General features: G+C 35.1%; 3 protein-coding genes and 1 pseudogene across 9 annotated transcripts; 3 read left to right on the forward strand and 1 right to left on the reverse strand.

The window, feature by feature from the left end:
• Nucleotides 1-6862: 6862 nt before the first annotated feature.
• On the forward strand, nucleotides 6863-8400 carry LOC120003885 (zinc finger protein WIP2-like). Its single transcript, XM_038853029.1, has 3 exons — nucleotides 6863-7274; nucleotides 7520-7967; nucleotides 8317-8400. Exons 1-3 carry the CDS (start codon nucleotides 6864-6866, stop codon nucleotides 8319-8321), a joined length of 864 nt encoding a protein of 287 aa, XP_038708957.1. The 5' UTR covers nucleotide 6863; the 3' UTR covers nucleotides 8322-8400.
• Nucleotides 8401-9324: 924 nt separating this feature from the next.
• LOC119997977 (putative RING-type E3 ubiquitin transferase C3H69) lies at nucleotides 9325-17102 on the forward strand. Of its 7 annotated transcripts, none has more exons than XM_038845232.1 (7): nucleotides 9325-9534; nucleotides 10093-10180; nucleotides 10286-11136; nucleotides 11447-11516; nucleotides 14502-14590; nucleotides 15061-15093; nucleotides 16720-17102. In XM_038845232.1, exons 1-7 carry the CDS (start codon nucleotides 9524-9526, stop codon nucleotides 16742-16744), a joined length of 1167 nt encoding a protein of 388 aa, XP_038701160.1. In that variant the 5' UTR covers nucleotides 9325-9523; the 3' UTR covers nucleotides 16745-17102. The 7 variants fall into 7 exon arrangements, 6 of the variants coding, with proteins under 6 accessions (XP_038701160.1, XP_038701178.1, XP_038701187.1 ...); XM_038845250.1 differs by lacking the exon at nucleotides 16720-17102 and adding an exon at nucleotides 16041-16391 and having other exon boundaries at nucleotides 15061-15122; XM_038845259.1 differs by lacking the exon at nucleotides 16720-17102 and adding an exon at nucleotides 16051-16391 and having other exon boundaries at nucleotides 15061-15122.
• A 1475-nt stretch (nucleotides 17103-18577) lies between these two features.
• Nucleotides 18578-19117, forward strand: LOC120004101 (arabinogalactan protein 23-like). The gene has a single exon (XM_038853351.1). The coding sequence runs from the start codon at nucleotides 18768-18770 to the stop codon at nucleotides 18948-18950; it is 183 nt and encodes a 60-aa protein (XP_038709279.1). The 5' UTR covers nucleotides 18578-18767; the 3' UTR covers nucleotides 18951-19117.
• A 962-nt stretch (nucleotides 19118-20079) lies between these two features.
• On the reverse strand, nucleotides 20080-20218 carry LOC120004469 (annotated as a pseudogene).
• Between the last annotated feature and the right edge of the window lie 453 nt (nucleotides 20219-20671).

A 20671-nucleotide genomic window follows, 5' to 3' on the forward strand; every position in this document is an offset into this window, starting at 1 on the left:
AAAAAATTATCTATCAACCGGACTCATATATTACATTGAAGTAACACGGAAATAATATAAAGTTTTAGCAACACTTTTTTACATCCACTTTACCCTTTACGGTTGCTCTGAATGGCTGTCACGTGGATTGGATTGCTTGGAAACTGAATGAGGTAGGTAAAGAATATGTCAAATACTTTCCACACAATTGAAAAAATTGAGTTAGCATAACATGTATACGTTAAAAATATTTATCAAATATTAACATAATTCATGCACGTAAACGTTAATTACATTCTTGATACATGTATCCTAACAATGTCCCAAAAAAATGAAAATATACATCTGTTTTTGAATTAGAAATCTGACTACAAAGATATATTCATGAATCATGTTGTTAAAATACTACAATCTAAAACAAAACAAAAAAATTTATCACAAGGGGTGCGTTTGGTAGAGCGGATAGATTGATTTTCAATACTAATGGAAATGCTGTGAGAAATATGCTGAGCTTAAAGCTGTGTAATATGTTGTGAGATGTTTGACGAACTAAAAATTGATGCTAGTGGAAATATTGATGAATTAAAGTATTATAATATTAGATTTTATAATTTTTATATCACATTTTGTTATTAAATTTAATATAATAAATATAATTTTGTTAATAAAACTAATAAAATAATTATTGTTATTAAATATTAAATATAATGATTTTATAATAATGATTTTATTTTTATTAATCTTATATTTAATTTATTAAATAAAATTTACTAATAAAATTAATGTTAAGTATAAAATTTAAATATTTTAAATAGTATATTAATTACTTATGTAAAATTAATTAAGATAATGCGTTAAGTTAAAATGTTTAAAATAAAAAATAATGTTGTAAATATTAATAAAAAAGTAAAAGAAATTAATGTTGTCATGCATGCGGGCCCAACCTTTATTAAAAAATAATAAAAATGTAATCATTATGTAAGACCCACATAAAAAATTTTGGAAAAAAAATAATAATGTACAGCATTTCCGCTGTATAAGCTCTCAATGGAAGCTTATAAAACTCCAGCGGATCCGCTGGCAGTTTCTGCTTTTGTTGTGCCAAATAAGCAAAAGGTCATCTATTTATACGTGCACAAATCAAAATAAAAAATATATATAGGTAACAGAGGATAAAGTAGCTAAGGGCCCCGTTTGGATGAGTATTTTTTGTAGCATTTATACTAGCAAATAAATGCTATTGCCTTACCAAACGGGTTTTTTTGGTACGTAATCCGAGACATTTTTACTCAATATTTTATGCTAATTGTATGAAGCATTTTAGTAGCATTTCACAGTCAAAAGTCAATATTATCCCCATTAACTTTTTTATTCCCTTTATACCCTCACTTCATGTGTTATTATAAATTAATTAATTAATAAATAAATAAATTTATTGATATTATAAAGTTCGAGCAGCATTTCTGCTACTAAAATTCTCCAGCATTTCTGCTACCACCATTTCTACTAGTATATTTGCTATTTTCAAAATGTCTTACCAAACTAGACAAGGTGGTGAAAAATGTTCCCACAAACAATTTTGAAAGGCTAGCATGGAAATTGGTTAACGACATCCTAAAAAGATCAATTAAGAAATTTTCAACATTTGCTTATCTAAGATTGAGATAAGAGCATATGTTCTTTGATTGTTTCCTCTTTCAATAATTCATCATTTAGGTTATTATTATAATTATATATCGTGGGAAGCGTAGAGATGCAACTAGTTATACCAATGACAATCTATACAAGTTAAATCTTCTAATCGATATTGATCGGTTGTGTCGAGACGTTTTGAGGAAAATGCGATTGGACTCTACTATGCTTTCCATAATCATTTAAAGCATTCTTACTCTCGCAGTGGGCCGGATGGTTTATGAACGGCCCATTAAGAACATCAAATAATAAATGATACATGAACGCATCAAATACGTGAAACACGGACATATATGGGTGTCCACTGTCCAAAATGTATGTTACCTGGCTGTTAGAGATTTCATGGTCCAGCCCATTTGTTTCTTAGCAGGCCTTAATAGAATAATAGCAGCCGTAGTGGGCTAGTGACAAAACCTCGTCTCTTACAAACATTACAGGCCCAGCCCATTTTCGCTGTGGTTCCGAAAAACCAAAAAAAACAAAATCAAAGAAATCAAACTAGGAAGTCAAGTCAAGAAGAAAGGGATACGAGGACCACGAGAAGTTTAAATGACATTCATGTGTGTGGTATCTCATTAAAATCTCGAGTTCTAACCTTCTCATTCCCTTCTTCTATATTAAAAAAAAGAAAAGAAAAGAAAGGGATATGACGGGGAATAAGTATGAACCACAACACAAGATCAAGATGCATCATCATATTACAACAACACTAACGACAAGATCAACCTCAACGTCAGGATCAAATCAAGATCCTAACAAACCTAACAACCGAAATATGATAATCTTAACAAACGTATCACAATGCATATAAAAGGAACTATCAACCTGAGATGAAGTACGCACTTTGAATTGTGACATTTGATACTTTGATTTCATTTTTAAGAAAGACATTGTTTTGAGCGTCGGAGTGTCCCCAGGCCACGAAGGGTCGTCCGCCCATTGCTTTTGCGGATCGGAGATTCGTTTACGTCACAACTTGAACCCCAACTGCTAACATGTGGGTCGTGCAGATTTTTGCATAGACAAAAATAAATATGCAATAATGCAAATGACAAACTATAGACACCAATCACATATTCTATGAGTTTGTATCATTTGATGTTGGCCAAGTATGAAAACACAAACCATATACTATAGACCCTACTAAAATTGGAATATGATCACTTTAACTCCCGGTAAATTTTGTTGGGAGATGGGTGGAGTGGTCCCTTTGTCAGTATCACCATCAAATGCTGTTGAGAAGGGAATCTATATATATATATATATATATATATATGTATGTATAAGTATATATCTATGTAGCTTGTCATTAGCGCTTGTATTTAGGTTTTTGCTAAAGAAACCCTTCGCTATCACAGTACAGCAGTACTGCACAAACTGTAATAATGTAGGTCCATTTCAAAACAGGATTTGCGGGATATGCATTGAGCGTATGAACTCCAAAATGCTACGAATTGTATAATCGTCTGCTAGTTAGCTTCTGTGTAATAATATCTGTGAATTGAATCCCATTTTGGGAACGAAATCAACACCGGAGAATAAACGATAATAAGACGCAAAGATTTACATGGTTCGGGTAATTGTGCCTACATCAATGGAATTGTAGAGAGTTTTCACTATTTCGAAGAAAAAAAATACAAGATGTGACTGTAGGGTTATAATTACACTTATAAACCCTAACTCTACACTTAACAATTGGGTTGAAAATTACATTAAAGGCCCCCAAAAAAATTTCTAAGCACTCCGGTTCGGTCCTATCGGCCCTCACCTCTGTTCTAGGGGGTAAGTCTCCCGAAAAATACACTCAAATGATTCACAACAATCTTCTTGAGTCGAGTCATCAAATCGGGTTACTGCACATCAAACAGTCTTCATACTAAATCCCAACATCCCATAGCTGCAAGGTCTCTCCAGGCTGAACTGGAAATTAATGGAAAAAGTATGAGTCTCTGTCATTAATCTTTGTTTGTATTGGTGCATTGAGAGGTCTATTTTCTGCCACACACTGCCCCTTCAAAGACAGATAGTTGATATCTGCTTTCTGCAGACAGACTCCAGTTAGTGCTATTGTGTCCATTTCTTTGTACACAACGTACCCAATTATTTCAATTTTGGACTTCTGCTTTGAAGAGCCAAAAAAACTAGGCCTGGGTTTTTCTTACATTGAAAGCATCCAGCACTAGTAGTGACATTTATCTCTTTTGTTTGTGGAGGCAGAAACATGTTTGAAAATGAAAGGTCATCCACATTTAATGTAAACCAACCCCCAGTATATAGATATCTATATATAATATACATGCATTACTGTTCTTGACATTAACAAATTTTTAAAAAATATTTCTCATTTTCTTTGATTAATGTTCTCAATAAATCAATCATCACTGCTTTGCACAAATTATCGTACTTGTAATCCTACATCGCCTGGAGAACACCAAGCAATGTAATCTATATAAAAAAAACTCAAGTATCTCTACAATAACAAGGCATGGCCAAAGAGTCAACAAAGTCTTGAGGGTAATTTGAGGTATCCATAGTGAACATGAACTCCAGACCGAACCATTTTTGATGTGTGAGAGGGCAAAATCTCCATTTCCATGGACCCAATGTATTTACAGTGAATTGATGGAAAAAAAAACGAACAATATTACAATTTTTAAACTAGTGTTAAAAATCAATGTAACCCGCTTTACCAAACGGAGTCATTGTTGGTTTCAGTGGGTTGTGGACATCTCTTTGAGATTGCCACCCTAAAGATAGATCAATGCAAGAATAATAAACATAACTTTGAATAATGTCAACTTCATATGTAATCCAAATTAACCAATTATGTGTCCGTTTGGGTGTGCTATGAATTGTTGTGCGGTGCTATGAGATTAGTTTAAACGCGAAGCTGTTTGGTGCATCACTTTTAAAACTGTGATGCGGTGTTGTGAGGCATGTTTGGCTTATCTAAATTACGGTTATATTAGATGACTAATAATATTAATATAAAATCACTTAACGTTTACATTATACATTAATCTAAAATAAAATGATTGACCTAATTTGATTACGTGGGACAATTCAACATATATTGTAAGCTTTTGAGAGTGCTGTGAGGTGAGGTGAGGTGAGGTGCTGCGAGATAAAAAACTGTGATATTGTGAGGTGATGTACACCTAAACGTAATGCAAACACACTACCAAACCGCACATATATTGGGTGTAGATAATTAGGTGGTTGATGTTGAGAGGGAAGCATGAAGCAAGACCCCATGCATCCACCAATATTTGGCAATCACTATCATCCATTAATCACAGGAGCTCTACTGGCAGATTAATGGGAATTATGAACAGGTGACGTCTGGGGAGTACGTGAACAGTCACTTCCAATCATCCTCATGCAGGTCATTATCATCATGTGTCACCATGGACTATTATCATTTTCACAAAAAAAAAAAAAAAAAAAACAACACCATTACTATTTTGTTCATTATTATTTTACAATTTTTAATTGAATTATGAGATTACTGTGAAAGAGTAGCTTTTGTTGAATTATGTTTTTATTAATTAATATTTGTGCATGCAAAATTATGCACGATCTACTCTTCAGCAGCTAAGAAGGTTTGTGACGCAGACAACAAACCTCTTAGATCCTACAAGAACAAAGGGAGGGTGACCTCTTTGTAACTCGTTTATACTCCGACACTCAAGTCAGTATCTTTCTCAGAGTAATTTTAGAGGTATTCCAGCTCTGCGTCACTTATCATATTGATTAGGCATAACTCTTTTCCTTCATCCATATTATTTTAGATTATATATATTGTGTGTGTGTGTGTCATGTATGTGTGTGTGTATATATATATATATATGTATTGTCATATCACATATGTGGGTTTTTATGGGAGTTCCAATTCGGGAGGCACGCATGTTTGGTTACATCAAAACGCAGCCTTGGATATTGGAGACTCCCCATCTCCCAAAACCCACTCGTGCGGCCTTGAAAACATATTACATGCAATTAAACACCATAATATTATTCACAAAAAAAAAAAAAAAAAAAAAAAAAAAACACTTGAAGTCTGTGTTTTATATGTCACTTTGAGTCTTTGACCATTCAACCTAGTTACCCTCCTCGTGTATAGAAAACATGAATGATTTGGGAAACTGAATTCTTCTTCTTCTTGTTATTGTTTTATTTATTAATTAATTTATTTTGTTGCACAAATTTTGCTTCAAATTTATTATACAGTTGGTCAACATTTCTCCCGAAAAGTCAAACACCAGTAATTTATTTTATTCATTTTAGTAAACTAATTAAAAGCCGATTTTCCCATGAAAATTCATATTTTAGGGTTGGTTAATTTGAACATAAACCCAATTTCATGGGCTAATTTATTTACTATTATTTTGAGCTCTTCTAGACTGTAAAAATTTAAATTAAATATATCTTAAGAAAGATGTTTCAGGATACATCGGGTCCACACGGTTTTATCTTCATATGTGTGTTCAAACTTGGATTCCAACTGCAAACATATTTCTTTGCGGTATTTCAAAAAAGACAAAAAAATAAATCTATATTGAGCCCTTAATTATTGTCTTATGAGTTTTGATTGTTCTATTGTTTTGAGTCTTTCCTTTGTTCTTGATTTACCAGTTCGTTTTTCTTGTTATGTTTCTATATGAGTCTCCTCATCTATGTATTGTGTAACTTGTGTTTTGTTGGTTTAATACAAATTTCTATTATTCTAAAAAAAATTCACAAAGGAGGGGATGGTGGAAAGAAACAGTAAATATAATGAAGTATATTTGTATAAATATGTTCAAAGAATAAGAAACACAAAACACACTCACCAAGACAAATGCCGGATGGTGGTTTGATTCTCAAACTACTACTTAACAGTACTAACTAGATTACAATTATATTATTATAATATATATGTCTTGTTTTTTTAAATTTGTTTCATTAGAATTAAAATTTAGGCACACATATGTCTAATCCAGTCGATTGTCAACCGAATCACCTCTCGTTGATATATATATATATATATATATATGTCTCGTTATCCCTTTTAAGTCGTTTTATTTATTTACATTATTATTTTTAGAAAATAAATATTAAATGGTCTCTCTCTCTCCTATTTATCTACCCAAAGAGAACAAACCACACACACCTAGCTCATCACTCAGTCTTGTTCTTCCAGTCTCTTGACAATGGCAGATCCTTACTCCACTTTCATCCCTGGCTGGTTCAACTTCATGCCCCTGATCCCTCAATCCTCTTCAGCCACTTTTTCTAACTCAAACCCCTCTCCCTCTCCCTCTCCCTCTCCTCTTCATCATGTCTACTCATCAAACAACAAATTTATTACCTCCAATATTATTATTGAGAGTCAAAATCCTCATTCTCAAAGCTCATCTCCTCCTCCTCCACCTCCACCTCCACCTCCAATCAAAGAAGCTCTTCCTCTGATAAACTACTTGAACCCCACTACTAGACAAGAAGAACACAAGGTGCAGGGTCATCGGTATTGGATTCCTACTCTTTCTCAAATACTCATTGGACCTACTCAGTTTTCCTGTCCTGTTTGCTCAAAGACCTTCAACAGATACAACAACTTGCAGGTATATATACATATATGTGTGTGTGATATGGTTTCATAAAACCCTATTCCCGATCTAACTAAAGCATGTTTTACATGAAGACGATTTGGCTCAACATGTTCTATTTGATACGGGTAGGAGAAGAACCCGACTTGGTATTTTTTTAAAAATAGAAAAAATCAGAACCAAGTCAAGATGATACGGGTGTATGTGTGTAAATTTTGGGTCATAAGTTCATGACATGTTCCCTATTACACTAATTGCAGATGCATATGTGGGGACATGGATCTCAGTACAGAAAAGGATCAGAGTCTCTGAAGGGAACGCAACCCACAGCAATGCTAAGACTCCCTTGCTACTGCTGTGCACCAGGATGCAAGCACAACATTGACAACCCAAGATCAAGGCCTCTCAAAGACTTCAGAACTCTCCAAACACACTACAAGAGGAAGCATGGCATCAAGCCCTTCATGTGTAGGAAATGTGCCAAATCATTTGCTGTCAAAGGGGACTGGAGAACCCATGAGAAGAATTGTGGCAAGATTTGGTTTTGCATTTGTGGGTCTGATTTTAAGCATAAGAGATCTCTTAAAGACCACATTACAGCTTTTGGTCATGGCCATGCTGCTGCTTTTGGTGGTATTCATCATGATGATCATGTTGATATTGATTATGAGGACGATGAACCAACTTCTGAAATTGAACATGTCAGTGGTGAGTACTCAAATATGTGATATATATATATATATATTGTAATTGATATTTGGATTTCAGTGAATTTTCTCGTATCTTAGTACATATTAGTTTTTGATTCAATTTAATTAAGGTTTGATGATCAAATGAGAGGGCAATTTCAAACACAAAATTGAATAACCTCCTAATTAATGTGGCTGAGTTTGGTAGATTCAAGTTCACTTTACATTTTTTTTGGTAACTGAGAACAATTAATCAACATACTCACTAAGCCCAAACTCGGGTCAGACTAGACACGCGTAAATTCACCCAACACAACCTATTATTGCAAAGAGGGCATTACAAATTCTTTTTATTTTGTCTTTTGCAGTATGACAATTGATTATCAAAGACAAAAGGGAAGGAACAAGGGGAGAGGAAAGATGCAATGGAGTGATTTAACTAATCCAAAGATTGAGTCTAAGAAGCATATTCTTTTCTATGGCTCTATATGTGTACGCCTAAACGTGAGACAACTAAATATGACCAAAGAAAGATAGACTCGTATATAACTCGTTATAAGTTAATTATTTTAAATGAGTTGTGAAATTAGGAACAATGTACATCCATAGAGCTAAATAGAAAACGTGACTAATTCCATATTAGAAATATCACAAGTTCTTTTTGTTAATATGTAAACACTTTTAGTATCCTACATCAGTTAAGTACGTCTTTGATGTGATTTATAAGTAAAGATACAATCTTTCTCAACCAAGATTGTCTTTTTAAGGATAATAATGTGCAGACCTTGCGCCTAGAACGAACAAAAGAACTTTCGTAAACGAAATTTTATGATTTTCATCTTCTATAATTTACATAGAGAAAATATCACGAGTTGATAGGGGCGGAACCAATGCTTTTAAAAACGTAAGGGGGATAGAGGAAAGAGATAGGGTGTTTTTGGCGATGTACTCAACGTATATAAAAGGATGAACCTCGTGATTGGAGGTATTTGGCAAGGATTTATTGAACTTCTTTAGTGACTTGAAACGGAAGGTATTTTAAAAAACGAAATTTACTAGATTGAAACAAATATGGAATTTAAATTACGAAGTTGAAATATTTGAACTTTCATGATTAAAATGATAAATCAAAAACTTTCCATGACCAAAAGTGACATTAACTGTCAGATCTAGAACATATTTTCTAAAATAATTTACTCATATATATCTAGAAAAGAATTCCGATGAATTTTTTTTTTAAAGTATATTTTTAAATCAAATTTATGTACATGGATTTTTGATGTGAAGAAAAAAATAATTTTATTACACGACAAATCTTTTTTCAAAAATAAAAAAAAAAATAAATAGAGGCCGCGACTCGGGGTACCGTGCAATAAAACCCTAGTAGCATACCCAATAAAAGTGAGGATTCCATTTTTGTCAAAATTGAAATGCATCCAATTCGCGAGAGATACAGACGTCTCTGATTCGCAGCGCCTCTCTCCTTTGTCTTTCTCTCCAATCAATTCAATCGCCGAGGTTTCTAGGTCTACAATTCTTCAACGGAAAAGGGGAAAGTTTCAATCTTGAATCGCTATGTCTAAGAGGTGATGATCTTCTAAGAAATCTCACAATCTTTGTGTTTTTGGTTACAATATTTTGACTTTGGACATGGGCATTTGTAGATTATATGGGATGTTTACTTTCGTGGTGATGTGTTTGTGAATTTACAAAAAAAGTTATTGAATTTGTTGAATGATACGTTTGGAAGGGAAGTCTTTATTTGTGGTAGTGCTTGCCGGGCTATGGTAAATTTTTTTCTTTTTTGATGTATACATAAACCAGCAAAGTCCGATGGATAATATTATGAGAGCACCAGGATGTACATGTTGATATGTAATACCGTTGAATGTGTTTCATTATATGGTTTCTGTCACCTCCTGTTGAACTTCTACTGTGTATCCATTAGTCTGGTCAGCAAAATAGAATTTCGGATTGAACTTTTTTAAGGTATTACACATCTGCACGACAACTCTGAGCAACTAATTTTATTATGTCTTTTGATAAGATCTGATATTTGCAGGATGTAGTTCTTTTTGTCTGGATGTATTCTTAGATTAGACCATTGAAGTTATGGTAATTATGTTTTTCCCCCTTTATTCCAGGGTCCTTTGCAAGTTCTTTGCCCATGGAGCATGTCTGAAAGGGGATAATTGTGAGTTTTCTCATGATTGGAAGGCTCCACCAAATAATGTACATCTTTACCTCTGCCTGTTTTTGGTTGTCAATTCATCATCATCCACTGACGGTGAAATTTAGTCTCTCAACTTCTCTGTTTTTCTTGGCTTCTCATTACAGATTTGCACCTACTATCAGAGAGGAATGTGTGCCTATGGCAGTCGATGCAGATATGAACATGTTAAAGCTTCTCGGTCGGAGTCAGCAGCATCATCTTCATCGGCATATCCTTGTCCATCTGTAGTCTCAAATTTCAATCCCGAATTTCTTCGTTCAAAAACATCTTCATCGGCATATCCTTGTCCATCTGTAGTCTCAAATTTCAATCCTGAATTTCTTGGTTCAAAAACTGCATCAAGTGAGGTAAATACACTTCTAGGCGCTCCTGCAGTGACTAAAACTTTTGCTCCCAGCACTAATCCAGCTTGGAATTCAGATCCTACTCAGCACACTATTTTGGACAATGGTGATGTTGTGGAACCTAGAAGTGTAAATCCAGTTGATCGTCCCCTCTGTTCATTTGCCGCGGCTGGTAACTGTCCTCGTGGTGATACCTGTCCGCATATTCATGGGGACGTATGTTCCACCTGTGGAAAGCATTGCTTGCACCCTTTTAGACCTGAAGAAAGAGAGCAGCATAAGAGAACATGTGAGAAAAAGCAGAAACACCTAGAGGCATTAAAACATAGTCAAGAAATTGAGTGCAGTGTGTGTCTCGAGCGTGTACTCTCAAAGACCACAGTAGCTGAAAGGAAGTTTGGGTTACTATCGGAATGTGATCATCCATTCTGTATATCATGCATCAGGAATTGGCGTAGTAGCTCACCAAGCTCTGGAGTGGATGTTAATTCTGCACTGAGGACTTGCCCAATATGTCGTAAGCTGTCATACTTTGTCATTCCCAGTGTAATTTGGTACTCAACACAAGAAGAGAAACAGGATATTGTTGATAGCTACAAGGAAAAACTCAGGTAAAACTTCATTTACTTAATTGTTGATCAATTTTAATACAGATATATGTTCGATTTCCTCAGATCATGCATACAATTTGGCAATATAATATATTACGGTAGTTGTGTGGTGATCTGAATAATGGCCAACAGAATTTTATTGCTTCATTATAGGAAATAATTTGAAGAAACCTTGAGGTATTCAATTCTGGAGATTAAATGAATTATTGACCGGATCTATTACTTCAAAATTGAAATAACTGAACTTCAGATTGTTATGTTTACTTTTGGATCTGGAAATGGTTTTTTATGTCTCTACTTAATATTGCAGCTCAATTGATTGCAAACACTTCAACTTTGGGAACGGGAATTGCCCATTTGGGACTAGTTGTTTTTACAAGGTAAAGGATTGCTGCTTCGAATTTCATAGCTATGGCATGAATCTTATAAGCCTTAACAACTTGCCTTTTTTTTTTTGCTGTGGTGATTCTGAACTTACGTTACTTAAGAGGTTGAATTTTTTTCAACTCAATATTGTTTATCCTTTCTTATTCTGGCCGTTGTCACTGCTCCTCATTTGGTTTTTGCTGTTCTATGTTTATTATACGCTCTTCACAATTTGATTTGTTGGACATGCATATCAAGTCCTTAAGTGCACTCTATCCAAAGTTAAACGAATATATTGGTTTGGTCATGGTCGATCCCTCTAATCCCATGTTACTTTAATTGAGGTAACCCAATTCCCTCATTGAAAGATTTGGTAATCCCCTTTCCATAAACGCTAAATTAGGTAGGTATTGTTCTCCAAAAAGCAGTACTTTGGCTAATTCGTCTGTTTGTCTGAGTAGCTGCCGTATTTCTGTAAAGCTAGGACTGTGCGTGTATTTTTACGAGACATTTAAATTCTTTTCACAACTGATCTAGGGTAGGTACATCAACTGATGTAGTTTAGGTAACATCATTTCCAAGGAGGTATCGTTCTCCCCGTGATACTATTATTAATCTATATGATCATATGAGCAGATGCCTCATCACAAATACCGTAAAAGTTTCTCAACCTGTCTACCTTTTTGTTTTTTCCACATTTTTGTCCATCTCCAGCCACTAATGGGAAGATATGGAGTAGGAGGGGTAGTGAGAGAAATTGAAGGATATTGCAATCTTTTGTCTTATCATAGACAGACAACAACCTGCAAGGTGTTTATCTCAATCTTAACATAACTTGGAATTTTGTAATTGTGAAGGCATAAATACTTTTGAGTTGAACCAAGGTTCGGGGAAGAGCTCAGGACTGGAAGGTGTTATTAGTAGTGAGCTTAGTTTGATAAGGTTCACATCTTGTATCCAGTGATGTAGGCTGGTGATGTTCATTTCTTTTTGAAACAAGGGAAACCCTGTGCAAATAAACCCCATACCCTGGAAGTGGCCACTAACACGCAAGCATGGGTAAAATCATGGGTGTTAGTCACTTAGTTTTCCTTGTTATAAAGACTCAAACAAGTGCTTCTCAGTTGGAAGCGTTTAGTCCTGGCCCCAACTCATCTGCACGTCACAGGAGCTACGACTATTGACCTATTTCAAAGGGAAGTTCATATATTTGGAGGCTGTGGAGTTTCTGTGCTGCTGGTTGAATCGTTCTTCCATCTTCCTCGCTCTCGGACTTCTCTGTGACTCCTCGGTCACACCACGTGAAAACAATAAACATCATATATGCAAGCATAACTTTCAGCTTGTACCTTTTTTTTAAACTTTGGAATGTGAAGGGGTTGTGTAGATGATACGTTGCTGCTACTTTCTTATATGCTCGATGACTGCTCATAGGAGAAGCTGTATTTGCTGTACTCTTTTTATTTTTCTTTTTTCTCACCAACGGCAATCGATGATGAACAAATGCCAACTCTCACTTTCACCCCTAGCTTTAGCTTTTGGTGCCATGAAACTTTTTTTTTGACACTAAGACTATTTTGTTTCTTAGATAGGAAAATGCATTATGCTCACCTTGCATAACTCTATTCATTCTTCCATAATTATGCTTAGATGTGTAAGACATCTTCCTTTAGTGTTCATCTATTTCCGCAAAATCATCTTAGACATATGGCAAGAAGTTGCTTATCCTACCCACCTTGGTCTGAGGCTCTCTGCTTCAGAAATCCTTTTGAGTTAAGAGAGAATAGTTTGTATGTGATACATTTATATAATTTAAAGAAAAAAAGTTAATTCTTATTATCAGTTACTTTCCTGGTCTGACTAGTCACACTCTACAAAGTCAAAAGTGGATCAATTGATATTAAACATGCTAATTTTTTTGTGGGTCTTTTGAATTTTGTAATGTTTCTGTTGTAGATGACATAGTAGCTTCTAGCAAATACTGTGTACGAGTTATATCCTTTTATGTCATTTACTTTCGTCACGGAGAGGGTTAGCTTTATGACTTCTTTAATGGATACAATATTGTCTTGTGTTCCAGCATACGGTCAAGCCAGGCTCATATATGTGGAAGTATCACAGACCACCTCCTTCCAGCCGTCCTCCACGCAGATCCAATATTGTCGATATGGATGAGTTTTATGATGTGTTTGAGAGTTTCATGGATGATGAGTACCTTTGTTATGCCGAAGATTTTTATGATGAAGATTTTTACGATGAAGATCTAACACCTATGGAGATGGCGTTGTTACTAATGCATCTGGAGTCTCATTCCGATGGCTCCTCTAGTGATGAGGAGGACATATCTTAAGTTCTTAGATTGCCGTCTTGTAACCACTATACTTTTTTGTTGGATATTCAGTTTCTTGCAAAGTTGTCTTTTTGACTGCTTTCAACACACTGCTCATGGAAATTGGAAAAAGATAGTGGTTGTAGGTTACTGACTGGCGATTGTGTTTTATTTAATGTGGGATACTGTTAATTTCCATTAAGGATTGTGTTTTCTGTTTCTGCGATGATGGGAGCAATAGTGCTGCCAATTTGTTCTTCTGGTGTTATTGGCTGTTTACCTGCCTCGAATGCATAAGCTAGTTGGTTGACTTGCTATTTTGATGATTCCTTTCTCAAACTGCATTTTCTTCTGGGAGGTGTTCAATATGGGGTTTGTAAAAAGGGTGTTTGGTGGGGTTCTAAGGTGTTCGCGAACTGTGTGTCAGTGTCCAAGACTTCCCCATGTAGTTGCCAAACAGATGCTGGTATCCAACCCCTCCCTACACTACACCACGGAACTCCCCTGAACCCTCCAACTAAGTAAGGCCTTAGAACTTTTGGATTTCAATTATTATAATCTTTAATTTACTGCCTGCGCAATATCATATCATCTTTGTTTGTGGTTGCTTACTCCTGGTGAGCGCTGGGCATAACATGGTCTATATTTTATGGATTTTATATCTTTGCAGCATGCATATCAAGATGGCCGTATGGAGGAAGTAGTTCTGCGTCATCTTGGGGCAGAAGATGGACTCACTGTGATAGCTAAAGATATTAGGTATTAATTTTATGACATGACAGTGGACATCATGGAAACATTTTAGGCCTCTTTAATTTAGGTTTTGGATATACTCCCTAAAATTTTAGGTGTGGGATTAGATTTTAAAATCGGATTTGAACAGTTCATAGTTAATAAATGATTTCTTTACTTGTGCAAGTTTCCACTTTCCATAATGTTTCCCACAGTTTCTTTAGTTGCATATATGAACTAATGATTGCAGTACTGAGGCATGCTGGATGATTAATGTATATTTTTTTGGTATGAGGATTATTTCTCCTCTCAAGTGTCTCCAATTTCTCCCCAACTCTTAAATTGTTTCTTAAAATATATTCTTTTAACACAGTTTTTTCTAGTCCTATGTAAAATTGCCTTGTGTTTACTTTTTAGAGTATCATTTAAAAGAGTTTACTTAGATTTTTATTAGATATTGTTCTGGATCTTCTGAGCTATATTTTGGGTGTTTTCAGGCTGTCAGACTTCCTGGGTGACTTAACTATAAGGTGAAAGCTACTGCTCCAATAGTTTGTGTGTAAGTCCATTTATACGGCTCTCTTTTTGCTGCTCATTTGGTATTTTGTCTGTGTGCATATGCTTTCTACTTTGGGACCAATGCTTTATTGCAACTGTGGAATTTCAAACAAGCTCAATTATTTTATGGCCTTTGCTGATAATTTAAGTTAGTTACATTGCTTTGTTACTTTCTATTTAGCTCCTTCCTTCCAGCTGCCTAACGATGATCACAGAATCACAGCTGTGATCATGAAAAGTGAAGTGCCATTGGCAACATATTATTGTGGTTAGATTTCTGGGCATAAAGACATATGGGCCTCTGAATAAATATATTAGTTTAGTATTTTCAGTCTTTCATAGAGGATCTTGTATGACTCTTATCTGGTATTGCTCCTTTGGCGTGATGGTTGGCCGTTTTACTTTGTGTCATTGGTAGAGTAGTCACGTTGGCTCCTTTAACCAACCAGTTTAATGTTTGAACCTTGGTGTCATGAAATTTATGATGATATGCAGCTTTTTAGTAATAAAATGATTGTACATATTTTAAATCAAGATATTTTCAACTCATTGTGAAAGTTCTTCAAATTGCTAGTTTCACACCAGTTTTTAATCTGGTAAGGTGCCTTTTATCGTATTCTTTGAGCACTTCATCATGATTGTTAACTTTGAATCGAGCCCTGTGCTTTTAGACACGATGAAACACTTGGAAGTTGGAACAGTCTTCTCCGTATATGCTTGTGGTGTTACTGCTTGCTTTAATTGTTGATAGTTTTATCAGTAGTACTGCCTGGTAGTCTTGAGAATGACTTGCTATGCTTAAAGACTTTTTCTTGTGATTACATCGTGGCTATTGAAATTTACTGGCTGTTAATTGAATTTAGTATGATCAACTTGTAATGATTGCATGATAAAAAAGGAAAAAGAAAATTTCATGCAGACGTTGCCAGTCTGCTGTGTTTTGCAGTTAATATTGCAAGTTGAAGAAAAGCTGGAATCACATGGTAGAATGGCCCCGTGTGATGCGAAAATGCTTAGTTTGCCTTCGATTATATCCTCCTAAAGTAACTCCTCATGGGTGTGTGGATCTCTGCAAGGTGTTAAGCTGATGACTTGAGATCTTCTCATGGTCTTTGCTGGATATAAGTAGAAATAGGGTTTTTGTTAGAATGCTTCTTTAATCAATTGATTAGTCGTTGAGCACAAAGTAAGAGAACATTACAATGTATTTGATAAAACAAAGAGAAAAATGAATACAAATTAAGATTGGAATGGAATAATCTATTCGTGATGTACACCATTGTATTATGTATTTAGAAGTCTTGACACTACTTGGGCAAGCCCTGGTGCCATGGTGAATCATGGATCCCAAGTATAGTAACAGTTTTTGTGTCGGTATCATCGCATTGTCTCCAGATAGGTAATGGTGGGAGACTTGTGTATTGTCTTGCATTTATGTCTTCTTTGTTACTGGACGTGACCATGTTTTTCTTTTTGATAAGACGACGTAGCGTTTTACGATTGGTTTTCTCTTTCTCCGAAAATGGTGAAGAATCAGATGATTTGTTCTTTATTGTCTTTGCTGATCTTTCTTGAAACTTTGTACACTTGCTTCGCAGGATTTCTTGCTGGAAGTGTGACTGAAATGTGGAATGCTACTGGCGTATTCGGTTATCAAATATACTGGTTATAGTAACTGGAATAAATAATTTACCGAAAGCGTTCTAAGGAGTGAATATTTTAGGTTTGTCATAAATCATATGAACTTGCCAGGAACAATGAAAGGTAAATAATCAGATGTTGGCATGACTCTGGAATCTGTCTCCTCTGTGCTTGCGTTGATTGAGCAACTGGATCATGGAAGAGCATCACATCCAATGAAAGATTTTGATTTTTGGAACTGTGAAGTTCAATCTTGTTTCTGGATTATATTTTGGCATAGATGAAGAAAAATGTAAAAATTTTTTTTTTGAAGGAACTGGCTAGTGACTTCTTATCATAATTACAGGGCTTTTTTTTTTTGAATATATGGGAAGAGGACGGGGAGGCTCGAACTCGAGACCTCTATCAAATACTACACACATGAATGTCGTTTGAGTTACTCGTGGTTCTCAATTACAGGGGAGCTACCGGTGATTCTCAATTACAAGGTTGTTTGGTTTAACCTTTTTTCAGGATATCTTATAAGTTGTATAAAATAAGTTGGCTATTAAGCACAGCTTTTGTGTTTTGGTAGGTGTATGATTAGACCAGATCAAGTCCGGGAAAATCAAATGAACAATTGAGCTTTTTTTCTTCGAAATAAATAGTGTGATTGAAATGCTCAAAGGAATTGATTGTGTTTATTCATAGAAAGAAAAAAAAATGCAAGGGAATTCAATAAAAATCAGGCATATAATGTTGTAAATACAAAAATTTACCATCAACTTGTTGTGTCGATCGAAACCTTCGATAATCCTATAAGATTATGCGAATAATCCATCGTGAATTAGTGTGGTGTCAGTCGAGGAAGCGTTGATGGTCAAGTAAGTAGACGGTGGGATAATATTTAGTGAGAAAAATGAAAGGCTTTTAGAAAGAGAGAATATCAAGTAGTTGGGAGAATAAATGAGGAGGAATCCTCTATTTATAGTATTTTGGATCACGTGGTTAGCGTATGTCGACCGTACGGACGGGCCTTGGACTTTTATAGCCCCAAGGTTTTGGGGGAGTTTCCTGACAATGTGGACTTGGAGTACCTATATATATATGGGCCTCCATGTCCGATCGGAGCCATTGGCTTATAAGGGCCTCTTTATAGATTGAACTTGAGTTGGACTATCGTGGGTCTACCATTGATTGAATGTGAGCATAAATTCTTGCATGAATGATTTTTGACCCATACAAATATCCATATATCACTCTCCCTCTTATTGGATTCCATGTCCAAACAAATGAATAACATATCACAGGTATACAACATAAATACCATAATAGTTTTTTTTATAGGCAATGTACATAAATCACCCGACTAATAACCAAATTCAACAAGAAGCTCTAGTGTCTTAAAATCCCAAAACAGGGTCAAGAGTAGTGAAGAGAAGACGGCAGACCCAGAAATCCCCAAAGGCAGCTGCTTCATCCATGGATGATAGCTACAAACTAAACTCTAAATCAGTTTTAATTTCTGTCATTTGGTCAGATTTAACGACTTAAAGTATGTATCCTTATTTTAGCTAAAATAAAGATGCCTCACTAGAGAATTCTTGTATATGCGTTGGGCAGCTCATATGTACGTGCGCGCGAGTGTTAATTTTTTGCAATTCTATACCAAAAATGACCTACGAACTGGTCAATTTCTTGATTAATCCATCCTCCAATTCCCCACAAGACTCGTTCAAAACAAGATCCCACATGCCAAAAAAATAAATAAATAAATAAATAGAGTAAATTAATTAAAAATAGAGAGCCCAGAAATGATCTAAAATAGGACAATAAACAAACCAATTTATAACAAACATTCCAAAAATAAAGCATTGAGAATACACTATAAATACCACACCCCACCCCCCACAACATCTTCAGGCAGCAAATTAATCCCATTTCAAGGCGCAATAATTTGGTGGAAATTTTCACTGATTAATTTTTGCCAATTTAGAGCGCCACCACCAAAATTAATAAATCAGAAATGGAAATGAAGAAGGTTGCCTGTGCCGTCCTCTTCGCCGCCGCCTCCATCAGCGCAGTGATGGCCAGTGAGAGCCCCGCCGAGGCTCCTGCCCCACACAATGGTGCCTCCATGAGCTTGCCGGCTGTTGGTTCCTTGGTTGGTGCTTCACTTGTGTCATTCGTTGCCTATTATCTTCACTAGATTGAGGAGAAAAAAATAGAGAGAAATAGAAGAAGAGGAGGGGAACAAATAAGAGTGATTTTATGATGATTTCCCTTATTGGGATATCTTTTTATTTGTACTGTTTTTCTCTTTTTTTTTTTGAGTATTTCTCCTTTAATTTGATACTCAAATCCAATAAAAATGTCCTCTTCATGCACAACATTATTATTATTATTATTATTTTCTAATTATGGAGTTAAATTTACTTCTCGTCATCGAAAGATTGGTCATTTTCAATCCAGCCATGGAATGTTCAAATATTGCAATTTAGTAACCTAAAATTTGATTTGATCAAAAATAAAGAAAATCTAAAACAATGATAAAATGATAAGTATTTAAGATTTTGAATTGTTTTTTTTATAGTGATAGGGATATAAAAAAATTATTATCCCATTTGTCTCAAATTTGATGTATCATTTTTTATTTTTTTTCATAACAAACTTTTGTGATTCAACGGTCAAAATCATTTAAACTTAACATTTACACCTTTTTTTTTCAGATTTTAAAACAATTTGTGTTAAAAGTGAGGAATTAGACACTATGCTCTTCAAAAAGAAGAAGGGGATCCCAATCATTGCTCATTTGGGTTTGGATCATAACTCACGACACCTATGCCAGACCGGTCCACTAGTTTAATATATGATGCACGGGCCACCGACCCATGTAAATCAAAAAAGAAAGCTTGGTTTAGGATTTAGAGGGGTGCGCCAGGCCCTGGCAGTAGTGCAACGCCAAGGCAACACTCGAGGACATCAATAGCAAGGGATTTTGGGGGCTGCTGTAAAATTATTACAGCAGCCCCCACTCTAATATCATTTTTGGATTTAAATTTTTTTTATTTTTATTTTGAAAAATTATATATGTGTAATATTCGGTGTAACGATTCTAATGACATAATTTTTGTCCGAAACAAAAATCAAATTTAACATGAAAAATGCATAACAATTTTAAACCGTTGAATATAAACTCAAAACATTCGATGTTTCGATCGCGATGAATTTGATTTTTGTTTCGAACAAAAAATATATATTTGGATTCATTAGACCGAATATTACACATGTATAATTTTTAAAAAATAAATAAAAATTTTTTACTACCTCAAATGTACTACAACAGGGCTGCTATAGTTTTTACTACAGCATCCCCCGGCACCCCAATAGGAAGCTATTGCAATGAGTACTCCCCTTAAAAAATTTAATTGAACAGGTACTACACTTAGATCTTAGCCAAAAGGCCGAGAAAGGTATGAGTTCGAATGAGCCGGGCTATCTATTTTATATCTGGCTTGTCATTCTTCGTTATCTTGTTATTGTCGATGTGGGGATATATGGGTGCCCTACTGCTGCGGTGCTGCCCATAGTTTTGAAAGAAAAGATGAAATTGTTTTGTTGAGTCTGTGGCATTATGGTGCCGCAGCTGAGACTTCCAGCAACATCTCTCTCGAACGTATTCACATATTTTACTGTGAAAACCTCGGTCCTTTCCCAATGACCTACAAAACCTGACTACTAAGATTTTTCCCCATTGAATAAGGTAGGAAAATACACACACACACACACACATAATAGAATGTTATTCTAAAAATTGTATACTTCCCCTTCACATCAAGGAACAACCAAACAAATACGTTTGATATGGTCAGCTATACAAGTCGTAATAGGGAATCAGTCTTAACCCTTAAAACTTCAGCTAAACTCTAT

The sequence above is a fragment of the Tripterygium wilfordii genome, chromosome 1 (genome assembly GCF_013401445.1).
Source record: "Tripterygium wilfordii isolate XIE 37 chromosome 1, ASM1340144v1, whole genome shotgun sequence".
NCBI lineage: Eukaryota > Viridiplantae > Streptophyta > Magnoliopsida > Celastrales > Celastraceae > Tripterygium > Tripterygium wilfordii.